At 41.5% G+C, this 21,480-nt stretch overlaps 1 protein-coding gene across 2 annotated transcripts in view; it reads left to right on the top strand.

The window, feature by feature from the left end:
• PIKFYVE (phosphoinositide kinase, FYVE-type zinc finger containing) overlaps window positions 1–21,480 on the top strand; it is a 610,036-nt gene that overhangs the window by 474,186 nt on the left and 114,370 nt on the right. For both annotated transcript variants that reach the window (XM_069733753.1, XM_069733755.1), the window contains one exon: window positions 16,002–16,061. In XM_069733753.1, coding sequence (XP_069589854.1) covers window positions 16,002–16,061 — 60 coding nt within the window. The remainder of the gene's footprint in view (window positions 1–16,001; window positions 16,062–21,480) is intronic.

Here is a 21,480-nt window from a genome sequence, read left to right as displayed (position 1 = left end):
GGTCACATTGTACCGCTCATTACAGTAATGAATATGCGGCTCCACCTCTATATGAGGTGGAGCCGCATATTCATTACTGTAATGAGCGGTAACGGTGACCGCTCAGTACAGGATGAAGCTGCGGCGTCGGGGAAGCCAGGGAGAGTATACTGGGACTGGGAACGCTGCGCGATAGGCACCTGCTCCTCCTTCCGGGCATCGCTCTGTCTTCAGTTGTGACGCTCAGGTCAGAGGGTGCGGTGACGTGGTAAGTGCGCGCCCTCTGCTGAACGTCAGTCCTGAAGACAGAGATGCTCGGAACAAGGAGCAGGTAACTATTGAAAGTGCCGGGGGCCTGAGCGACGGAGAGGTGAGTATGTGATTTATTTATTTTTTATCGCATCAACAGCAAATGGGGCAAGTGTCTGTATGGAGCATCTATGGGGCCATAAGGTTTGTGCAGCATTATATGGGGCCATAACATTTGTGCAGCACTATATGGGGCCATAAGGTTTGAGCAGCACTATATGGGGCCATAACATTTGTGCAGCACTATATGGGGCCATAACATTTCTGCAGCACTATATGGGGCCAATATAAACAGGAGGACAATGAGTCAAAGAAATATGCCAATAGTAACAAATGTGAAAAAGCTTTATTAATAGTGAGATAAACAAAAAAAAAAAAACAGAACTGTTTAAAAAGTATCTATAGTTCAAATGAGCAATCAATACAGAATATGGCAATATTAACAACAGGTGTCAAGCGAGATTCCAATTAAAATAATGAACGGTACACCAAACCTAGATAACTGCATAGGATGTAACATGCTCTGTCAAAAAATGTTCATGACTACGGTACTGAAGGTTATATGCAGAAGGAATATATCAAAGTGCATCCATAGACTAGGCAGAAACGTATGTCCATGAATATGAGCAAAGAGTAAAGCAGTGAAGCAGGGGTGTATATGTGGAAGGAGTTAAACTAGTCCTAAGGCAGCATAAATAATGTGTCCTCCATTAGTCCATATCTTATCCACCCACAAACAACTCCCAGAGCATAAAGAGTCGGTCTAGACCAACAGTGTATGTCCTCCAGCTAAACCGCAGAGACAAAGAAGTAAAAAATAGCAGCTAGTAGTTACCCATGTGGGGACATAGGATCGGTTTCACCTGCCTTCTAACACATGGGTAACTACTAACTGCTATTTTTTACTTCTTTGTCTCTGCGGTTTAGCTGGAGGACATACACTGTTGGTCTAGACCGACTCTTTATGCTCTGGGAGTTGTTTGTGGGTGGATAAGATATGGACTAATGGAGGACACATTATTTATGCTGCCTTAGGACTAGTTTAACTCCTTCCACATATACACCCCTGCTTCACTGCTTTACTCTTTGCTCATATTCATGGACATACGTTTCTGTCTGGTCTATGGATGCACTTTGATATATTCCTTGTGCATATAACCTTCAGTACCGTAGTCATGGACATTTTTTGACAGAGCATGTTACATCCTATGCAGTTATCTAGGTTTGGTGTACCGTTCATTATTTTAATTGGAATCTCGCTTGACACCTGTTGTTAATATTGCCATATTCTGTATTGATTGCTCATTTGAACTATAGATACTTTTTAAACAGTTCTGTTTTTTTTTTTTTTTTTTGTTTGTTTATCTCACTATTAATTAAGCTTTTTCACATTTGTTACTATTGGCATATTTCTTTGACTCATTGTCCTCCTGTTTATATTAGTTATGTTTTGAGTCGTCTCTTGCCTGTTGTCAAATATGCTATTTAGCATATACATGCCACTGTATGCATGGTATTATTATTAGACTATAATGACTTCGGGACTATTTTCTATATAACTATATGGGGCCATAAGGTTTGTGCAGCACTATATGGGGCCATAACATTTGTGCAGCACTATATGGGGCCATAACATTTGTGCAGCACTATATGGGGCCATAACATTTGTGCAGCACTATATGGGGCCATAACATTTGTTCAGCACTATATGGGGCCATAACATTTGTGCAGCACTATATGGGGCCATAACATTTGTGCAGCACTATATGGGGCCATAACATTTGTGCAGCACTATATGGGGCCATAAAGTTTGTGCAGCACTATATGGGGCCTAACGTTTGTGCAGCACTATATGGGGCAAGTATCTGTATGGGGCCATAATTAACATTTGTGAAGCATTACGGTATATGGGGCAAGTGTCTGTATGGAGCATCTTATAGGGCCATAATCAAAGTTTGTGCAGCACTATATGGGGCAAATATCTTTATGGAGCATCTTATGGGGCCATAATCCGCATTTGTGCAGCATTATATTGGGCTAATGTGTCTATGGAGCATCTTATGGGGCCATTATTAACCTTTATGCAGGATTATATGGGGCATATTTTAATATGGAGCATCTTATGGGGCCCATCATAAACTGTATGAAGCATTATATGGAGCTCCTGATTCAGTATGGATATTCAAAAACACTTAACCTACTGATGTCTCAATTAATTTTACTTTTATTGGTATCTATTTTTACTTTTGACATTTACTGGTAGCTGCTGCATTTCCCACCCTAGGCTTATACTCGAGTCATTAAGTTTTCCCAGTTTTTTGTGGCAAAATTAGGGGGGTCGGCTTATACTTGGGTCGGCTTATACTCGAGTATATACGGTACTTTATTTTGTTATTAACAATAACGAATACAAATGTGTATGTAAAATGGTTTATTTTGATGTTAATAAACGAATTTAAAAAAAAAAATAGTGTTCTCCTAGCACACTATTTGAGCAACATCACTGGGGAAAAAGCAATATCTTGGTGGAAGGGGGATTAGACTTGGTGTTCGAGGTGTATGTGGGCTAGGTAGTAATGTTTGTGAAAGCACTAGTGAACCAACAACATGACATCCTATCCAAAAACAACTGACAGCTTCTGTTACTGGATGTTGTAATTTTTAGTGTTCTGCATTATTCTCGTGTCATTGCATTCTCTGATATCTTTAGTAGGTTTCTGTGCCTGCAGTTGCTGCTGCTGGAGATGTTAACACTAATTTGTTGAAATGTGAACAGTTCTGCTTAGGTATCCATCTGCAGGGTTGAGATTAGTGGAATACCTGTTAGTGCCTATTGACTATTTCTACTGTGGTGAAATTAATGTCACTTTGTTGGTGTTTAGCAATACATTTTTGTAAATATGTAGACTCCTGGTTGGGTCTCCTTCATGTGTGTTGCCTGTAGCATTAGACCTCCGATGCGTCAGTCCTCCACTCTTTGAGTTAACTACCTGTGTTACAAGCCTTTCTTTTTTCTGACAATAGTAATCTATGAAACTAATATGTGCGCCACCTGAATGTGGATGAGCATGAAAGCAGGTTGAGCTGCTCCATGTGGTATCAGGGTCTGCACAACAGGCCTACTCCGATCCATCACCCACTTAGACATTCAATTGAAAGCTGTAAATACTGGCCCAGACCCCAATACCTCATGCATGGCTGATTGCTGTCGTGCCATGCTACAATTTGTTATGATGGTGAATTTAGGCCACTCTCCTGGTGTCTCCCTCTAATTTGATGTGTTTTGCCAGATTTTGAGGCCGTTTGAAGGTGTTCTGCATGCATTTGTTTTTGCCTCCCATTGATTGTAATGGTGTTCAGATATGTTTGGCGAATATTCAACGAATAAATCAGTGAACATTGCAAATTCGGCAATCGTAATCCAAACCAAACATTGAAATATTCGCTCATCTCTACTCCTCAGTGTGTTGGGGGGAAGGAGCTGAGGAATGTTTTGTGGAAACAAGCTGGACTTTTGTTATGTCTGATGTAAGACTGTGAATTTTTTTTTTGCTTCCAGTGCAAATGAAACACGGAGCTTGGACTGTAAGCCTGTGTGTGCCTCTTTATTGTGTCCCTGCTATTGCCTACCAGAGTGAATCCCCACTATTTATGGATGCAGGATTATTGCCATTAGGGTTTAACTAGCCTGAATATCTATTTTTGGCCCTATAGCTATATAAGTGGTATTATTTATACAAATATGTGTATTATTTCTGCTATTATTGTTCAATCAGTCTTAATTCTTACCTATACAATCTATGTACACTGCTCAAAAAAATAAAGGGAACACTAAAATACCACACTGAATGAAATATTCCATTTGCAAATCTTTGTTCATTACATAGTGGAATGCGTTGAGAACAATAAACCATAAAAATGATCAATGTATATCAAAATTAATATCCCACGGAGGTCTGGATCTGGAATGATACTCAAAATCAAAGTGGAAAAATCAAATTACTGGCTGATCCAATTTTAGTGGAAATGCCTCAAGACAAGGAAATGATGCTCAGTAGTGTGTGTGGCCTCAATGTGCTTGCATGACCTCCCTACAATGCCTGGGCATCTTCCTGAAGTAGCGGCATCTGTTATTCTGCGAGAGTTCCTCTCAAACCTGGATTAAAGCATCAGTCATCTCCTGGACTGTCTGTGGTATAACGTGGCATTGGTGAATGGAATGGTACATGATGTCCCAGATGTGTGGATTCAGGTCTGGGGAACGAGCATGTCCGTCCATAGTATCAATGTCTTCATCATGCAGGGACTACTGAGACACATTGGCCACATGAGGCCTAGCATTGTCATGCAGCCGAAGGAACCCATGGCCAAATGCACCTGAATCAGTAAGTCTGAGGAGCTGATCCTGGTACCTAATGACAATCAGGGTACCTCTGGCTAACACATGGAGGACTGTGCGGCCCTCCAAAGAAATGCCTCACCACACCATTACTCACCCACTTCCAAACATGTCATGCTGGAAGATGTTGCAGGCAGCAGAACATTCTCCATGGCATCTCGTGACTGTGTCACATCTGTCACGTGCTCAGTGTGAACCTGCTCTCATTCGCGAGGAGCACAGGGCGCCAATGTTGAATTTGCCAATATTGGGGTTCTCTGGCAAATGCAAATCGCCCTTCACGGTGTTGGGCTGAAAGCTCATCACCCACTTGGTGGACGTCAGGCCCTCAAACCACCCTCATGGAGTCTGTTTCAACACATCGATGTTAGTGAACTCCTGGAGGTCATTTTGCAGGACTTTGACTCTGCTCCTCCTGTTCCTCCTTGCACAAAGGAGTAGGTAGCGGTACTGTTGCTATCCTGTTGCCCTTCTATGGCCCCCTCCATTTCTCCTGGTGTACTGACCTGTCTCATGGTTTCTGCTCCATTCTCTGTACACTGTGCTTACAGACACATCTACCCTTCTTGCCACCACTTGCAATGATGTGCCATCCTGGAAGAGCTGCACTACCTGAGCAATTTCTGTAATCTAGGGGTGAGAGCCATTGCAAAATGCAAAAGTGTCCAAAACAGCAACAGCCAAAGAGGATGAGCATAGAGAAATGGTCTGTGGTCACAACCTGCAGAATCACTTCTTTATAGGGGTTGTCTTAAGAATTGCCTATTATTTCTACCTGTTGTCTGTTCCACAACCCCTGGCAAAAATGATGAAATCACCGGCCTTGGAGGATGTTCATTCAGTTGTTTAATTTTGTAGAAAAAAAAGCAGATCACAGACATGGCTCAAAAGTAAAGTATTTTCAAATGGCAACTTTCTGGCTTTTAGAAACTCTCTAAGAAATCAAGAACAAAAATGTGGTAGTCCGTAATGGTTACTTTTTTTTAACCAAGCATAGGGGAAAAATTATGGAGTCACTCAATTCTGAGGAAAAAATTATGGAATCACCCTGTAACTTTTCATTCCCAAAATAACACCTGCATCAAATTAGATCTGCTTGTTAGTCTGCATCTAAAAAAGAGTGGTCACACCTTGGAGGGCTGTTGCACCAAGTGGACTGACATGAATCATGGCTCCAACATGAGAGATGTCAATTGAAACAAAGGAGAGGATTGTCAAACTATTAAAAGAGGATAAATTATCACGCAATGTTGCGAAATATGTTGGTTGTTCACAGTCAGCTGTATCTAAAATCTGGACCAAATACAAACAACATGGGAAGGTTGTTAAAGGCAAACATACTGGTAAACCAAGGAAGACATCAAAGCGTCAAGACCGGAAACGTAAAGCAATATGTCTCCAAAACAGGAAATGAACAACAAAACAAATGAGGAACGAATGGGTGGAAACTAAAGTCAACGTCTGTGACCGAACTGTAAGAAACCACCTAAAGGAAATGGGATTTACATACAGAAAAGCTAAATGAAAGCCATCATTAACACCTAAACAGAAAAAAACAAGGTTACAGTGAGCTAACGAAAAGCAATCGTGGACTGTGGATGACTGGATGAAAGTCATATTCAGTGATGAATCGCGAATCTGCATTGGGCAAGGTGATGATGCTGTAACTTTTGTTTGGTGCCATTCCAATGAGATTTATAAAGATGTCTGTATGAAAAGAACTTGCAAATTTCCACAGTCATTGATGATATGGGGCTGCATGTCAGGTAAAGGCACTGGGGAGATGGCTGTCATTACATCTTCAATAAATGCACCAGTTTATGTTGCTATTTTGGACACTTGTCTTATGCCATCAATTGAAAGGATGTTTGGGGATGATGAAATCCTTTTTCAAGATGATAATGCATCCTGCCGTAGAGAAAACATCATGAAAACATTCCTTGAAAGAAGACACAAAAGGTCAATGTCATGGCCTGCAAATAGTGCGGATCTCAATCCAATTGAAAATCTTTGGTGGAAGTTGAAGAAAATGGTCCATGACAAGGCTCCAACCAGCAAAGCTGATCTGGTAACAGCAATCAGAGAAAGTTGGAAAATACTAGTGATGTTTTGGAGTGTATATTTGTTTGCTTGTTTTTCATGATTCCATAATTTTTTTCTTCAGAATTGAGTGATTCTATAATTTTTACCCTATGCTTGGTTACAAAAAAGTAACAATTACTGACTACCACATTTTTTGTTCTTGATTTCTTTTAGTGTTTCTTAAAGCCAGAAAATTGCCATTTGAAATGACTTTAGTTTTGTACCATGTCTGTGATCTGCTTTTTTTCGACAAAATTAAACAACTGAATAAACATCCTCCAAGGCTGGTGATTGCATAATTTTTGCCAGGGGTTGTATTTGCACAACAGCAGGAGAAATTGATTAATTGATTTTCAATCAGTGTTGATTCATATCTGGACAAGTTAATTTCACTGAAATGTGATTGACTTGGAGTTGGATTGTGTTGTTTCTATTTCCTTTATTTTTTTAGCAGTCTATTGTTCAACATTTTCATAAATATTAGGGAACTGAATGTAAACTAATCAAATTGGCAGACAATACAAAGCTGGGAGGAATAGCTAACACTAGAGAATACAGAGAAAAGATTCAGAAGGCTCTAGATTGAACAATGGTCAGCAACTAATAGAATGGTAATTAACGGAGAAATGCAAGATTCTACATCTGGGCAAGAAAAACGTAAATTACATATACAGAATGGGAGGAATGGAACTAAGCAACAGCTTGTGTGAAAAAGACTTTGGTATGCTAATAGATCACAGATTGCACACAAGTCATTAGAGTGATGCAGCAGCAAAGAATGCAAACACAGTTCTGGGTTGTATTAAGAGAAGCATAGAGTCTAGATCACATGAAGTAATTATCTCCCTCTACTCCTCCTTGGTCAGACCTAATTTGGAATACTATGTCCAGTTCTGGTCACCACATTTTAAAAGACATCGAAAAACTGGAGCAAGTTTACAGAAGAGCTACCAGTATGGTGAGCGGACTGCAACTATGTCCTACGAGGAACAGTTAAAAGATCTGGGAATGTTAAGCTTGCAAAAAAGAAGGCAGTGAGGGTGATCACTGAGTGGAACAGGCTGCCATGAGAAGTGCTGAGTTCTTCTTCAATGGAAGTCTTCAAACAGAGGCTGGACTGACATTTCTCTGTGATAATTCAGTGAATCCTGCATTGAACAGACGGTTAGACATGATGACCTTAGATGAGGTCCCTTCCAACTCTTTATTACTATTATTCTATTCATCATATGCATTTGGACCATTACAGCTATTTTTTGCAACCCAAACCTATTTTTCTCATGTTTTTTAATGTCTCTTGTTGACCTTTTTTTTTAGTCACTATACAGTCATGGACAAAAATTTTGAGAATGAGACAAATATTAATTTTTCCAAAGTCTACTGCTTCATTTTTTCTAATGGCAATTTGCATATACTCCTGAATGTCAGAGTGATCAGCTTAACAGCAATTACTGTACTTGCAAAGTCAATATTTGCCCAGAAAATGAACTTTAACCCCCAAAACACATTTCAACATCATTGCAGTCCTGCCTTAAAAGGAGCAGCTAACATCGTTTTAGTGATTGATCCATTAACACAGGTGTGGGTGTTGATGAGGACAGGGCTGGCGATCAATCAGTCATGATTAAGTAAGAATGACATCACTGGACACTTTAAAAGGAGGCTGGTGCTTGGTATCATTGTTTCTCTTCAGTTAACCATGGTTATCTCGAAAGAAACATGTGCAGCCATCATTGCACTGCACAAAAATGGTCTAACAGGGAAGAGTATCGCAGCTACAAAGATTGCACCTCAGTCAACAATCTATCGCATCATCAAGAACTTCAAGGAGAGAGGTTCCATTGTTGTCAAAAAGGCTCCAGGGCGCCCAAGAAAGACCAGCAAGCGCCAGGACCGTATCTTAAAACTGTTTCAGCTGCGGGATCGGACTACCAGCAGTGCCGAGCTTGCTCAGGAATGGCAGCAGGCTGGTGTGAGTGCTTCTGCACGCACTGTGAGGCGGAGACTCTTTGAGCAAGGCCTGGTTTCAAAGAGGGCAGCAAAGAAGCCACTTCTCTCCAGAAAAAACATCAGGGACCGACTGATATTCTGCAAAAAGGTACATGGAGTGGACTGCTGAGGACTGGAGCAAAGTCATTTTCTCTGATGAATCCCCTTTTCGATTGTTTGGGACATCTGGAAAACAGCTTATTCGGAGAAGAAGAGGTGAGCGCTACCACCAGTCTTGTCTCATGCCAACTGTAAAGCATCCTGAAACCATTCATGTGTGGGGTTGCTTCTCAGCCAAGGAAATTGGCTCACTCACAGTCTTGCCTAAAAACACAGCCATGAATAAAGAATGGTACCAGAATGTCCTCCAAGAGCAACTTCTCCCAACCGTCCAAGAGCAGTTTGGCGCCCAACAATGCCTTTTCCAGCATGATGGAGCACCTTGCCATAAAGCAAAGGTGATAACTAAATGGCTCATGGAACAAAACATAGAGATTTTGGGTCCATGGCCTGGAAACTCCCCAGATCTTAATCCCATTGAGAACTTGTGGTCAATCATCAAGAGACGGGTGGACAAACAAAAACCAACAAATTCTGGCAAAATGCAAGCATTGATTATGCAAGAATGGACTGCTATCAGTCAGGATTTGGTCCAGAAGTTGATTGAGAGCATGCCAGGGAGAATTGCAGAGGTCTTGAAGAAGAAGGGTCAACACTGCAAATAGTGACTTGCTGCATTAACTCATTCTAACTGCCAATATAACCTATTGGTACTCATAATATGATTGCAATTATATTTCTGTATGTGATATAAACATCAGACAAACACTAATAAAAACCAGAGGGCAGCAGATCATGTGAAAATATAATTTTGGTGTCATTCTCAAAACTTTTGGCCATGCCTGTATATTTATTACAATTTTTCTATGATCCTTTCAATAAAGATTGTCTATTACCAGTTTATCTTGCATATTACTTTTTCTTTTGCGTTTTACATAAATTAATGCCTTAAGACATAATATCAGACTGATAATGGATTTTGTAGGAATAGTGTATTTTAAATAATATATATATTTACTGAGACCAGCAAACTGCCATATGGTACAAAAACAACCACCATACGGTAAACAACTCAAACCACTGAGCTGGTCAGATATAAGCCAGAAGGTTCTCTTGTATGGGCAAAATATCTAACATGGATGCCAAGGATGTAAAGAATTAATACAGCGGAAAAGGGGCAGCAGTGCTTACTTGCTCAGGTCTCCGAACGAATGCACTATCAGGATGCAGCAAACCCATGTAGTAAAGATGTTGGCAACACAGGTGCAAAATACTGACAGCCACTCAATTCATGGAAGGGGTGATTGTTTAATATGTGGGTGCACAAAAGCGGCTTGTATAGGGCGCTGTTCACATGCAGGTAATGCAGAATATCTGGTTTACAGCTTATTAGTGACGCCCAAACTATTCGATCAGGTGGCCTGCCCAGCGCTATCCAAATGCATCCCATGTGAACAGGCACCACAGTTTACAAGACCAAAAATGCTGGGCCTAGCTGCAGCCTGAAAAATAAAGTGCAGAAAATACATACAGTACAGAGCAAAAGTTTGGACACACCATCTCATTTAAAGATTTTTCTATATTTTAATGACTCTGAAAATTGTAAATTCACACTGAAGGCATCAAAACTATGAATCAACACATGTGGAATTATATACTTAACAAAAAAGTGTGAAACAACTGAAAATATGTCTTATATTCTAGGTTCTTCAAAGTAGCCACCTTTTGCTTTGATGACTGCTTTGCACACTCTTGGCATTCTCTTGATGAGCTTCAAGAGGTAGTCACCGGAAATGGTCTTCCAACAATCTTGCAGGAGTTCCCAGAGATGCTTAGCACTTGTTGGCCCTTTTGCCTTCACTCTGCGGTCCAGCTCATCCCAAACCATCTCGATTGGGTTCAGGTCTCCCAATTTTTCGGACTGACAGACCTTCATTTCTTAAAGTAATGATGGCCACTCGTTTTTCTTTACTTAGCTGCTGTTTTCTTGCCATAATACAAATTCTAACAATCTATTCAGTAGGACTATCAGCTGTGTATCTGCCAGACTTCTGCACAACAGAACTGATGGTCCCAACCCCATTTATAAGGCAAGAAATCCCACTTATTAAACCTGATAGGGCACCCCTGTGAAGTGAAAACCATTCCTGATGACTACCTCTTGAAGCTCATCAAGAGAATGCCAAGAGTGGGCAAAGCAGTCATCAAAGCAAAAGGTGGCTACTTTGAACATCCTAGAATATAAGTCATATTTTCAGTTGTTTCACACTTTTTTGTTAAGTATATAATTCCACATGTGTTAATTCATAGTTTTGATGCCTTCAGTGTGAATTTACAATTTTCATAGTCCTGAAAATACAGAAAAATCTTTAAATGAGGTGTGTCCAAACTTTTGCTCTGTACTGTATAAATATGTGAGATATTGGTTGAGATTTTGCCCAAGATATGTAAGTTCGCAACCCACCTCAAGGGTCCTCACACTTGCGAGTCCCAACACTAAACTTAATAGCAAAGTCACAAAAAGAGGACTAAAAATCCTCCAAAAATTCAAGAATGTATTTAAGAATACATCTTTATGTGTATTTTCTGCAATTTAATTTCTCAGGGTGCAGCCATGACCAGCATTTTTGGCCTTGTAAACTGGGGTATTTGTTCACATGGGATGTATTTTGAAAGCGTTTAATCTAATAGTATGGGCGTCACTAATAGGCTGTAAACCAGTTACTGTGCATCACCTGTATGTGAACAGCACCCTATACAAGCTGCTTTTGTGTAATCATATACAAAGCAATCACCCCCTCGATGGATTGGTAGGCCGAGAGTGGCTGTCTTATCAGTATTTTGCACCTGTGTTGCCGCCATCTTTACTTCATCGGTCCGCTGCATCCTGATAGTGCATTTGTTCGGAGACCTGGGCAGGTAAGCACTGCTGCTCCTTTTCTGCTGTATTAATTCTTGAATTTTTGGAGGATTTTCAGTCCTCTTTTTGTGGCTCTGCTATTAAGTTCTAGGGATGTAAAGATAAAGAGACACCCAGCAAAAATAACAAGTAAATAAATAACAGTGCCAATACAAACCATAAGTGTGTAAGTATTATATATAATGGGAAAAAGAAACCTAAATATCGTTATTGGGCAAGGTACATAAAGTGCATTCAGATATCAAATACAAATGTCGGTGACTTCACCGTAGGCGTATCGCCATACTAAGATAACTTCATCATGGGTCACTCCTGCCTCGTTCATCCCTGAAAGCTCACATGACACAACCCCTTTAAGGCTATGTGCACACGTCCGGAATTGCCTTGGAAATTTCCGCAGCAATTCCGCAACTGTGCCGCGGGTAAAACACATGCGGAATTGGCATGCATTTTCCCGCTAAACACTAGCGTTTTACAAGCGTATTTAGCTTGCAGAATGCTAGCGTTTTACAAGCGATCTGTGGCATCGCTTGGAAAGCTGATTGACAGGTTGGTCACACTTGTCAAACAGTGTTTGACAAGTGTGACCAACTTTTTACTATTGATGTTGCCTATGCAGCATCAATAGTAAAAAGATATGATGTTAAAAATAATGAAAAAAATAAAAAATCGTGATATTCTCAGCTTCCGGCGTCCCCTGCAGCCTTCTCGCGCGATGCTCCTGACAGCTTCCGTTCCCAGTAATGCCTCGCGGCAATGACCCCAGATGACGTAGCGATCTTGCAAGACTGCTACGTCATCACAGGTCATTGTCGCAAGGCATTACTGGGAACGGGAACATCGCGAGGAGCGGGAACGCTGCAGGGGATTCCGGAACGTGAGAATATCACAATTTTTTATTTTAATTATATTTCTTTTTTTTCTTTTACAGGTATATGATTCCCAGGGCCTGAAGGAGAATCTCCTCTACTCCACCCTGGGTACCAACCGCACATGATCCGCTTACTTCCCTCATGGTGGGCATAGCCACATGCGGAAAGTAAGTGGATCAGTGCATTCCTATCTGTGCGGAATCCCTGCGATTCCGCACACAGAATGAACATGCTGCGTTTTTTTTCCAGAATGTGATTCCGCCGTGGAAAAAAAATGCAAAATGTGCGCAAAAATTGCAGATTGCATTCTAATAATAGGATGCTTAATGTGTGCGTTTTTTTCACAGTTTTATCGTGTTTTTATAGCAAAAAACAGCGAAAAATCCTGAACGTGTGCACACAGTCTAACATTGTTTTTTCTTCTGCACATAGTGTAACAGAAAGGACTTCAGAGCCATCCAATAATTATGTATTGCATTTATTGGTTTCTGTCTTCTGAAGCTCTGACCTGACTAAAACTGAGGGTTAAAGGGAACCTGTCACCCCAGAAATCGAAGGTTAGCTAAGCCCACCAGCATCAGGGGCTTATTTACAGCATTCTGTAATGCTGTAGATAAGCCCCCGATGTAACCTGAAAGATGAGAAAAAGAGATTAGATTATACTCACCCAGGGACGTTCCCGCTGCTGTCCGGTCCGATGGGCGCCGCAGTCCGGTCCGGAGCCTCCCATCTTCATAGGATGACGTCCTCTTCTTGTCTTCACGCTGCGGCTCCTGCGCAGGCATACTTTGTCTGCCCTGTTGAGGGCAGAGGAAAGTACTGCAGTGCGCAGGCGCTGGGCCTCTCTGACCATTCCCGGCTGTGCACGGCAGTACTTTGCTCTGCCTTCAACAGGGCAGACAAAGTACGCCTGCGCCGGAGCTGCAGCGTGAAGACAAGAAGAGGACGTCATCGTAAGAAGATGGGAGGCCCCGGACCGGACTGCGGCGGGACCGCCCCTGGGTGAGTATAATCTAACCTCTTTTTCTCATCTTTCAGGATACATCGGGGGCTTATCTACAGCATTACAGAATGCTGCAGATAAGCCCCTGATGCCGGTGGCCATAGCTCACCTTTTATTTTTGGGGTGATAGGTTCCCTTTAAAGAGCCCGTGATGGTGTTTGGGTCTGGCCGCCCATTACGCTGCAGCCGTCTGTCCATTCATTACTTATTTAGAATCATTTCATGCAGTTTCCAGTAAAGGACTGTTCATCTTTGCAGATTATAAATGTTACTTTTCTAGACGCCATGGTGTGAGGATGTTAGGAGCTTTGCTTGGGGTATTTTCTTCTGGCTGTTTCACATCTTTAAGTTAGTGCTTGTGATGCTCATTAATTGGATCAATCTGAGCGCTCAGGGCAGCGTTATATCAGCAGGCGAATAGCAGGAAATTGCTAGAGATTCCCATCTCATACATTTTCATGAATCTAATGTGGGGCACTTTTCGAGCTTCAATTCCGCACATTACTTAACATCTGCAATCTGCCTGACGGGGTTCTATTATTTCTCACAATTTACTGAAACGTCTTTCCACAGCAGTTTAATGAGAAAGGAAACTTCTCATCATTTTATTGGATCTCTATCTAATCCGGCCACCTGTGAGCCTGGCTGTGCCGTCCTCCACTTCACAACCTTATTTATTGCTCCGATCATGTCTTACTACATCTATTCAGTATGGCCTTCAATATCTTGGGGGTTTTTATTTAATATGCTGCATTGGAAGATGTCCATTACTGTTTTTAATGACACTTTTCTTACTTTAAGTGCCTGCCCTAACTCCGTCGCTAAATAAAGTCATAGTAAATCATTAGTTTTTAGTTTGGGCAGATATTTTAGTGTCATCAGCTTCTTGTCATCCTGATGGTCAGGATACCTGCTGGTATTTAAAGGGCAGTGTTGAGACTTAATCTAATGATTGTCTCTGGGAGAACAGTGTGAATCACAACCTACCTGTCACGCCGTTAACGGCGATAAAGGGGTAGGATGGCGTACTGGGAACCCGCACCTGTCCATGCCACTATAATCGGGCCCTGACTTTCCCTTATCTCAGGGGTACCTATAATGGTTAGGAGGCCTGAGCCGCCAGCTTATCCCTGTCTCCTGTGCAGGCCCTATCAGTGGGCCCCCCTCCCCCCCAAGGGAGGTGGACTGCACCAGTGTATAAATACGACAGTTAAACAGGGTATGCAGACAAGGTAACTAAAATCTCAAACTCACCAAATGCTCCCACAACCACAGAGGAAACACAGAGAAGGGAAGAGAAGGAAAAAACAAGGAAGGAAAACAGGTTTAACATGCAACCAAAACTGCAGACAATAATCTCTGTAGATAAACCTCCAAGCTCCAAACACCACTGCGCCTTCCCTCTTCAAGACAGGCAGCAGAACTAATCGCTTGCAACAGTTGTAGTCAAAGCTGAGTCTATATAGGAGCCGAGATTACAATAACCAAATCAGCTGAGAGACCAAGCTCTCAGTAACTTCAGTAACCAGGTTTAACTCCTGCCCTGCTGGCACAAGACAGCCAGGTCAGAATTCAGGAGAAGAGCTTCTGTTCATCATGTGTGAACGAGGCCCATAGCACTGCGGTTCTCTGGAACCTCTCTGTCGCGGTAGCCCCGTGACACTACCGCAACACAAGGTGACCATGGCTAGCAGTCCAATTCTCTTATGCTTATAGTTGCAGGTCTCGGCTTGCGTGCAACTGTGACTTTAATGTAACTTGCATGCAAACCACATGTGAGTTGGATGTTGTTTTCCAGCCATATGTAAAGAGGAAATGTAGACTGATAAATGGAGACCTTTTTCTTTAATAATATAACATTTACAATTTAGAATTATTAAACCTCCCCATACTCTACTGTGACCATGCTTTAAAGAAGCACTCCCATAAAAGTTTTTGTCATCTTAATATATTGCAATAATCATATTTATATAGCACTGTGTACTTTCAGTGGTTTATTTTGACTTCCTATCCAGTTAATCTTTAATCTTTCTGTTTTCCATTAGCTCTATGACTAGCTGAATCCTTCTAAGCTCTATGTAGAAACAGGAGGTCAATTTTCCCTGCATGAATCACTGCAAAAACCTATGGCAGTGAGGATGAGGGAGCTGCTGGGTCAGGAGTAGAAGAGGACAATGAATTCTACAGCGACAAGAGATTTCCTATTTTTACATAGAGCAGAGAAAAGAGAAAAATTAGCTGGGTAGAAAGGCAAAGTGAGCAATTGTAAGTACACAGTGCTACATGATATGATGATTGCAGCTGGGTTATGGGGCCAACAGTGAAGCAACCTGTAATTTTCCCTGTAAATGCTTAACTTGTACTCTATTGTAATATTTTTCCTTTTAGATGATACTGATGGTGGAGATAGGCAGAAGAAACAGTCTGGAAATCCCCATGTCGAGCTGCGTAAGTACAGAAATCCTGAGCCCATGCCCTTTATAATCATTTTTAGATTTAATGTTGACCATTTGATTCCTGAAATGCCATGATTGGGTAAATGAGTTTAATGCAAGGGTATTCTAAGTTGTGCTAAATAATTCTTACACTGACTCATTTTTGCCTCATTTTAATATGACCAGTTTACATTTTCTAATATTTGTTTATTAACTTTTTAATTAAGGACATCGTCAATTTTCATTTTTGAGTTTCAATTTTTTTCATCTTCCTCCTCCAAAAGTCAAAAAGTCAGAACTTTTTTTTTAATTTGGCTTCCTCATAACTGTAGGCGAATATATATATATATATATATATATATATATATATATATATATATACATACATACATACCATAAATTCAAAAAAGAAGTCAGCACTCCATTTATTCAACAAATATGTAGGATTTTAATCAGACCCACATGTCAATAAGACGTTTCGGCTCTGGTGAGCCTTTCTCAAGTAGTGGATACAGCGTTTTGGTGCATATATATAGTGTTAACCATCCTTAATTACAGCCATTTGTGATTGATTAAATGCATATGTTACAGTATACCTAATAAAGTGCATCTGTGCATAATTGTGCCTCATATGTGCTTACATTTACGGACTATACTGTTCTTACCGCCACAGGAGCTTGTTAGTAATGGAGGACGCCATCTAGCCTGTCGGCGTTCATAGACACCTAGTGCGCAGGTCTGTTACGTCATATTACCATGCTGGACTACTGTCCAATGGCAGAGATCGGCGCATGCGCAGTAGCGCTAGATTTCGCCATCTTTGTAGTGGCATTATTCTTTTAACTCTATATGAGTATATGAGCAGGCGCAGAAGCGTCCAGCGGCGCTATCCACCAAGGCTATATGCAGCCGATGTCACCACCATTAAACATATAAGAAGTTTAGATCTGCTAGTAGAGATACTAGTATATTTGCCACACAGTGCAATCCTTAACACTGTATATATGACTATTCCTAGTTCGCCATATGGACATTTTTTACTGATAGTATATAACACCGCCCTGATACTACGAGCACAGCCCTAAGCAGGCCATATCCCGCAGATCACATAGTGTTCAACTGTGTGCAAGTCAAACCACTCAGGTCAAACTGCCCCCAGTCCGAACTACTATATGGCGGTAGAGCATATGTTCCAGCGTATTGTATTCTAGTTTTAATAAAATGACAGTTACTATAATATAGCCTTTTATCCTGCTTTATTAATTTGGCCTCAGTCCAACACAGTGCATAATTAGAAAAAATATTTATATTTCATAATACGTTAATTTCTCATATCAGGAATTTCAGTATATTCATATATATTGTTCTCCATGTTCACAAGATCCTTCAAGGCAGTATTCCAGCATAGTCTAGATATCATCTAAACAGAATATAAATAAAATTAGGAAAGTACATTTTTACCGTTTCCTAAATTAAAAACAATATTACTATAACACGGGACTCTGTAACCATACAATTTAGTGACTATTCTCAAATCATTGTATGCATCTTGAAATCAGCATTAAGTCCCCCAGGTCTCAGGGTATTAAGTTCGTATATCCATATTAGTTCTCTTTTTTTAAGGATTAGTTCCCTATCTCCCCCTCTTCTTTGTACCGGAACAGTATCGATAATCTTAAACTTTATCTTTCTCAGTATGCTTACAATCAACAGTGTGTTTGGGGACAAGGAGATCAGTTCTATTTACCTTATAGTGTATCTATGTTGGTTCATTCTTGTTTTGAATTCGCAAGTTGTTTCCCCAACGTACCACAGGTTACATGGACATAGATAACATGGTCTGAGCTACAAGTCAAAAAATGTTTAATTTTGTAAATTTTGTCCGTCACTGGATGTTTAAATGTTGATCCTTTGATAAATGTATGTGCAATTTATACAATTTAAACAAGGAAAGCACCCATTCCTTTTAAATCCTGTCAGGGACATCTGAGTGCTTCTCCTCATGGGACCAATGTCAGACTTAATTAGCATATCTTTGATATTCCTACTTCTCTTGTACGAATACAGTGGGGGCATCTTGAATTCTTGGATGTTGGGGAGACATCTCCCCAACATTGTCCAATGTTTTTTAATGATGCTAGCTATTTTACCGCTTTCTTCTGTATACGTAGAAACAAACGGGACCCTATTAAGCATTTTTTTATGTTTTACATTTGGATCTTTGTTGATTAGTTGCAATCTATCTTTTTTCATTACCACATTTTTTTGTCTGTTCAAGTAATCCCATAGGGTATCCTCTATTTAAAAATGTCTTAGGGTACCGTCACATAGTGCCATTTCGATCGCTACGACGGTACGATTCGTGACGTTCCAGCGATATCCATACGATATCGCTGTGTCTGACACGAAGCAGCGATCAGGGATCCTGCTGCGTATCGTACGTCGTAGCAGATCGTTTGGAACTTTCTTTCGTCGCTGGATCTCCCGCTGGCATCGCTAGATCGGTGTGTGTGACACCGATCTAGCGATGCGTTCGCTTGTAACCAGGGTAAACATCGGGTTACTAAGCGCGGTCCTGCGCTTAGTAACCCGATGTTTACCCTGGTTACCCGGGGACCTCGGCATCGTTGGTCGCTGGAGAGCTGTCTGTGTGACAGCTCCCCAGCGACCACACTACGAATTACCTACGATCACGGCCAGGTCGTATCGCTGGTCGTGATAAATCGTATAGTGTGACGGTACCCTTAATCAATAAATCTACTGTTGAGTCAGCTTTGTCTTCCTCTCTTATTATACGTCTGCTACTAGGCCCAATTGCTACTAGGCCCAAAAGGATTTCCTGGGCCAGATGCCGTTAAAAAATAGTACTTAGGTAAACAGGCATGTAGCTTGCTTCACGGGTGAAGTACGCTGCTGAGTAGCACCAAATTCTACTAGGTCCAAAATGATTTCCTGGGCTAGATGCCGTTACAAAATAGTAGTTAGGTAAACAGGCGGTGTAGCTTGCTTCATGGGTGGGGTACGCTGCTGAGTAGCACTAAATTCTACTAGGCCCAAAAGGATTTCCTGCTCTAGATTCCATTACAAAATAATACTTAGGTAAACAGGCGCTGTAGCTTGCTTCATGGGTGGGGTGCGCTGCTGAGTAGCACTAAATTCTACTAGGCCCAAAAGGATTTCCTGGGCTAGATGCCGTTACAAAATAGTAGTTAGGTAAACAGGCGGTGTAGCTTGCTTCATGGGTGGGGTACGCTGCTGAGTAGCACCAAATTCTACTAGGCCCAAAAGGATTTCCTGGGCTAGATGCCGTTACAAAATAGTATTTAGGTAAACAGGCTTGCTTAATGAGTGGGGTACACTGCTGTGAGGAAGTAAGTGCGATTGGGGTGACAACTCTAAGGACTGGAGTAGTTGTGAAGTTGACATGGAGGAGAGCCCACTTGAACAAGCACTTGATATCCGTTCAAGCACCTGCTGTTTTTGTGCCTCATCTGGAATTTTTGCGATGCTTGTAGCAATGGTCGTAAGATAGGGATCAGATTGTCCACAAAAAGAAGTAGACATCTTACTTTGGCTGGAAGATGGTCTTTCTTCTGCAGATGTTACTGTTGCTTTACCACCTACCCCACGGACACAAATCTTTTTTCCCTTTCCAACACGCCTATTCCCCTTTCCACCAGCAGCAGGCCTTTTGCCACTCATTTTAGTGCTTAACTAATTGGCAACTCTGTATCTGTAGTTGTTGGCACAACAACCGATGGATGAAAACTGAGCAGAACTGAGTGGCCAAACTGTGGTACTAGGCCCAAAACTATTAAGTGGGTTAGATGCAGTAAAAATTTAGATACACAGGCGCTATAGTTAGTTTCACAGGCGGACTACTCTGCTGACGTGCAGACACTGCTCCTAGGCCCAAAAATATTAACTGGATTAGATGCAGTAAAAATTGAGATACACAGGCGGTGTAGTTAGTTTCACAAGCGGGCTACTCTGCTGACTTGCAGACACTGCTCCTAGGCACAAAACTATTAACTGGATTAGATGCAGTAAAAATTGAGATACACAGGCGGTGTAGCTAGCTTCACAGGCGGGCTACACAGATGACTATCAGACAATGCTACTAGCCCAAAAGGATTGGCTGAGCTAGATTACACCAAATGCTGTGACAAAACACTTGCACTGCACTGGCACAGACCTGCGTGGCAAACAGTGCTATGAACTGCTGTAACCTACCCTGAAAAGGGCTGATATTACAACTAGTCCTGACTCCTCCCGACTCCCTAAACCTATCTTTCTGAAAATTCGCTTCAAAAAAACACTTAGACTGTATAGCGCCCACAGCAGCAGCGGTGCCGTCTAACACTGAGCTGCAGCAGTGAGGAAATGTTGTCGATGGGGCAAATGGCTGGTTCTTATAGGGCAAGGACATGTGACATACACAGCCAATGACACATGCCCTTGCTTGTGTGCATCACATGCACATTGCTGTGTGTGTGTGCACTGCTGATAGGCTGAGAGACTGCACGGCCCCACTGTAAATGCTGGAAAGAAAAAAAAAATGGAGATCGGCGTTATTTCAGCACAGATCTATCCCCAGCCCACTACACACTGAAACAGTCTATTAACAATGATAAACAGTTTTAATGTGCAAATAAAGTTAGGCTTTTGGTGAACGAACAGTTTTCGAACAGAAACTCGAACAGCCAAATTTTAAGAAAATTGTTCGAGTTCGTCGAACGACTCGAACACCGCCCAAAACAGCTCGAATTTGAAATTGGCGAACAGTTCGACTCGAACACCGCTCTGTTATGATCTGGTGGCCTAGGAGCAGCATGTGACGTACTCTGAAGAAGGTGGTACCTGTACTGACCGCAGACCCTGAACTTAGCAGCGCAACTAGAAATAGCCGTGGGATGTACCTAACACTCCCTAGACACCTCGACACAGCCTAAGGACTAACTTCCCCTAAAGATAGAAACGGAAAACTATCTTGCCTCAGAGAAAATCCCCAAAGGATAGACAGCCCCCCACAAATATTGACTGTGAGAGGAGAGGGAAATGACAAACGCAGACTGAAATCAGGATTAGCAAAGGAGCCTTACTAGCTAAAAAGAAAGAATAGGACAGAGAAGTATGCAGTCAGTATTAAAACACTAGAAAATATCCACCACAGAAAATACAAAACTCCACATCTGACTAAAGACATGGAGGGTATATCTGCATCTCCAGAGATACCGCTTGGCTGCAAAAAATCCTTTCACAGACAAGCTGGACAAGACAAAACATGAAAATGCACTGAACTATAAGGCCCACAGCATGTGGACAGCAGAAACAAAGCCAGGACTTATCTTTGTTGAAAAGCACAGCAAACAGGAGAGACCAGAAAGGGATGTGAATCCTCCAAAAACAATGGACAACTGGCACTGACTAAA

The sequence above is a fragment of the Ranitomeya imitator genome, chromosome 7 (genome assembly GCF_032444005.1).
Source record: "Ranitomeya imitator isolate aRanImi1 chromosome 7, aRanImi1.pri, whole genome shotgun sequence".
Taxonomy (NCBI): domain Eukaryota; kingdom Metazoa; phylum Chordata; class Amphibia; order Anura; family Dendrobatidae; genus Ranitomeya; species Ranitomeya imitator.
This window is presented reverse-complemented; position numbering and strand designations above follow the sequence as displayed.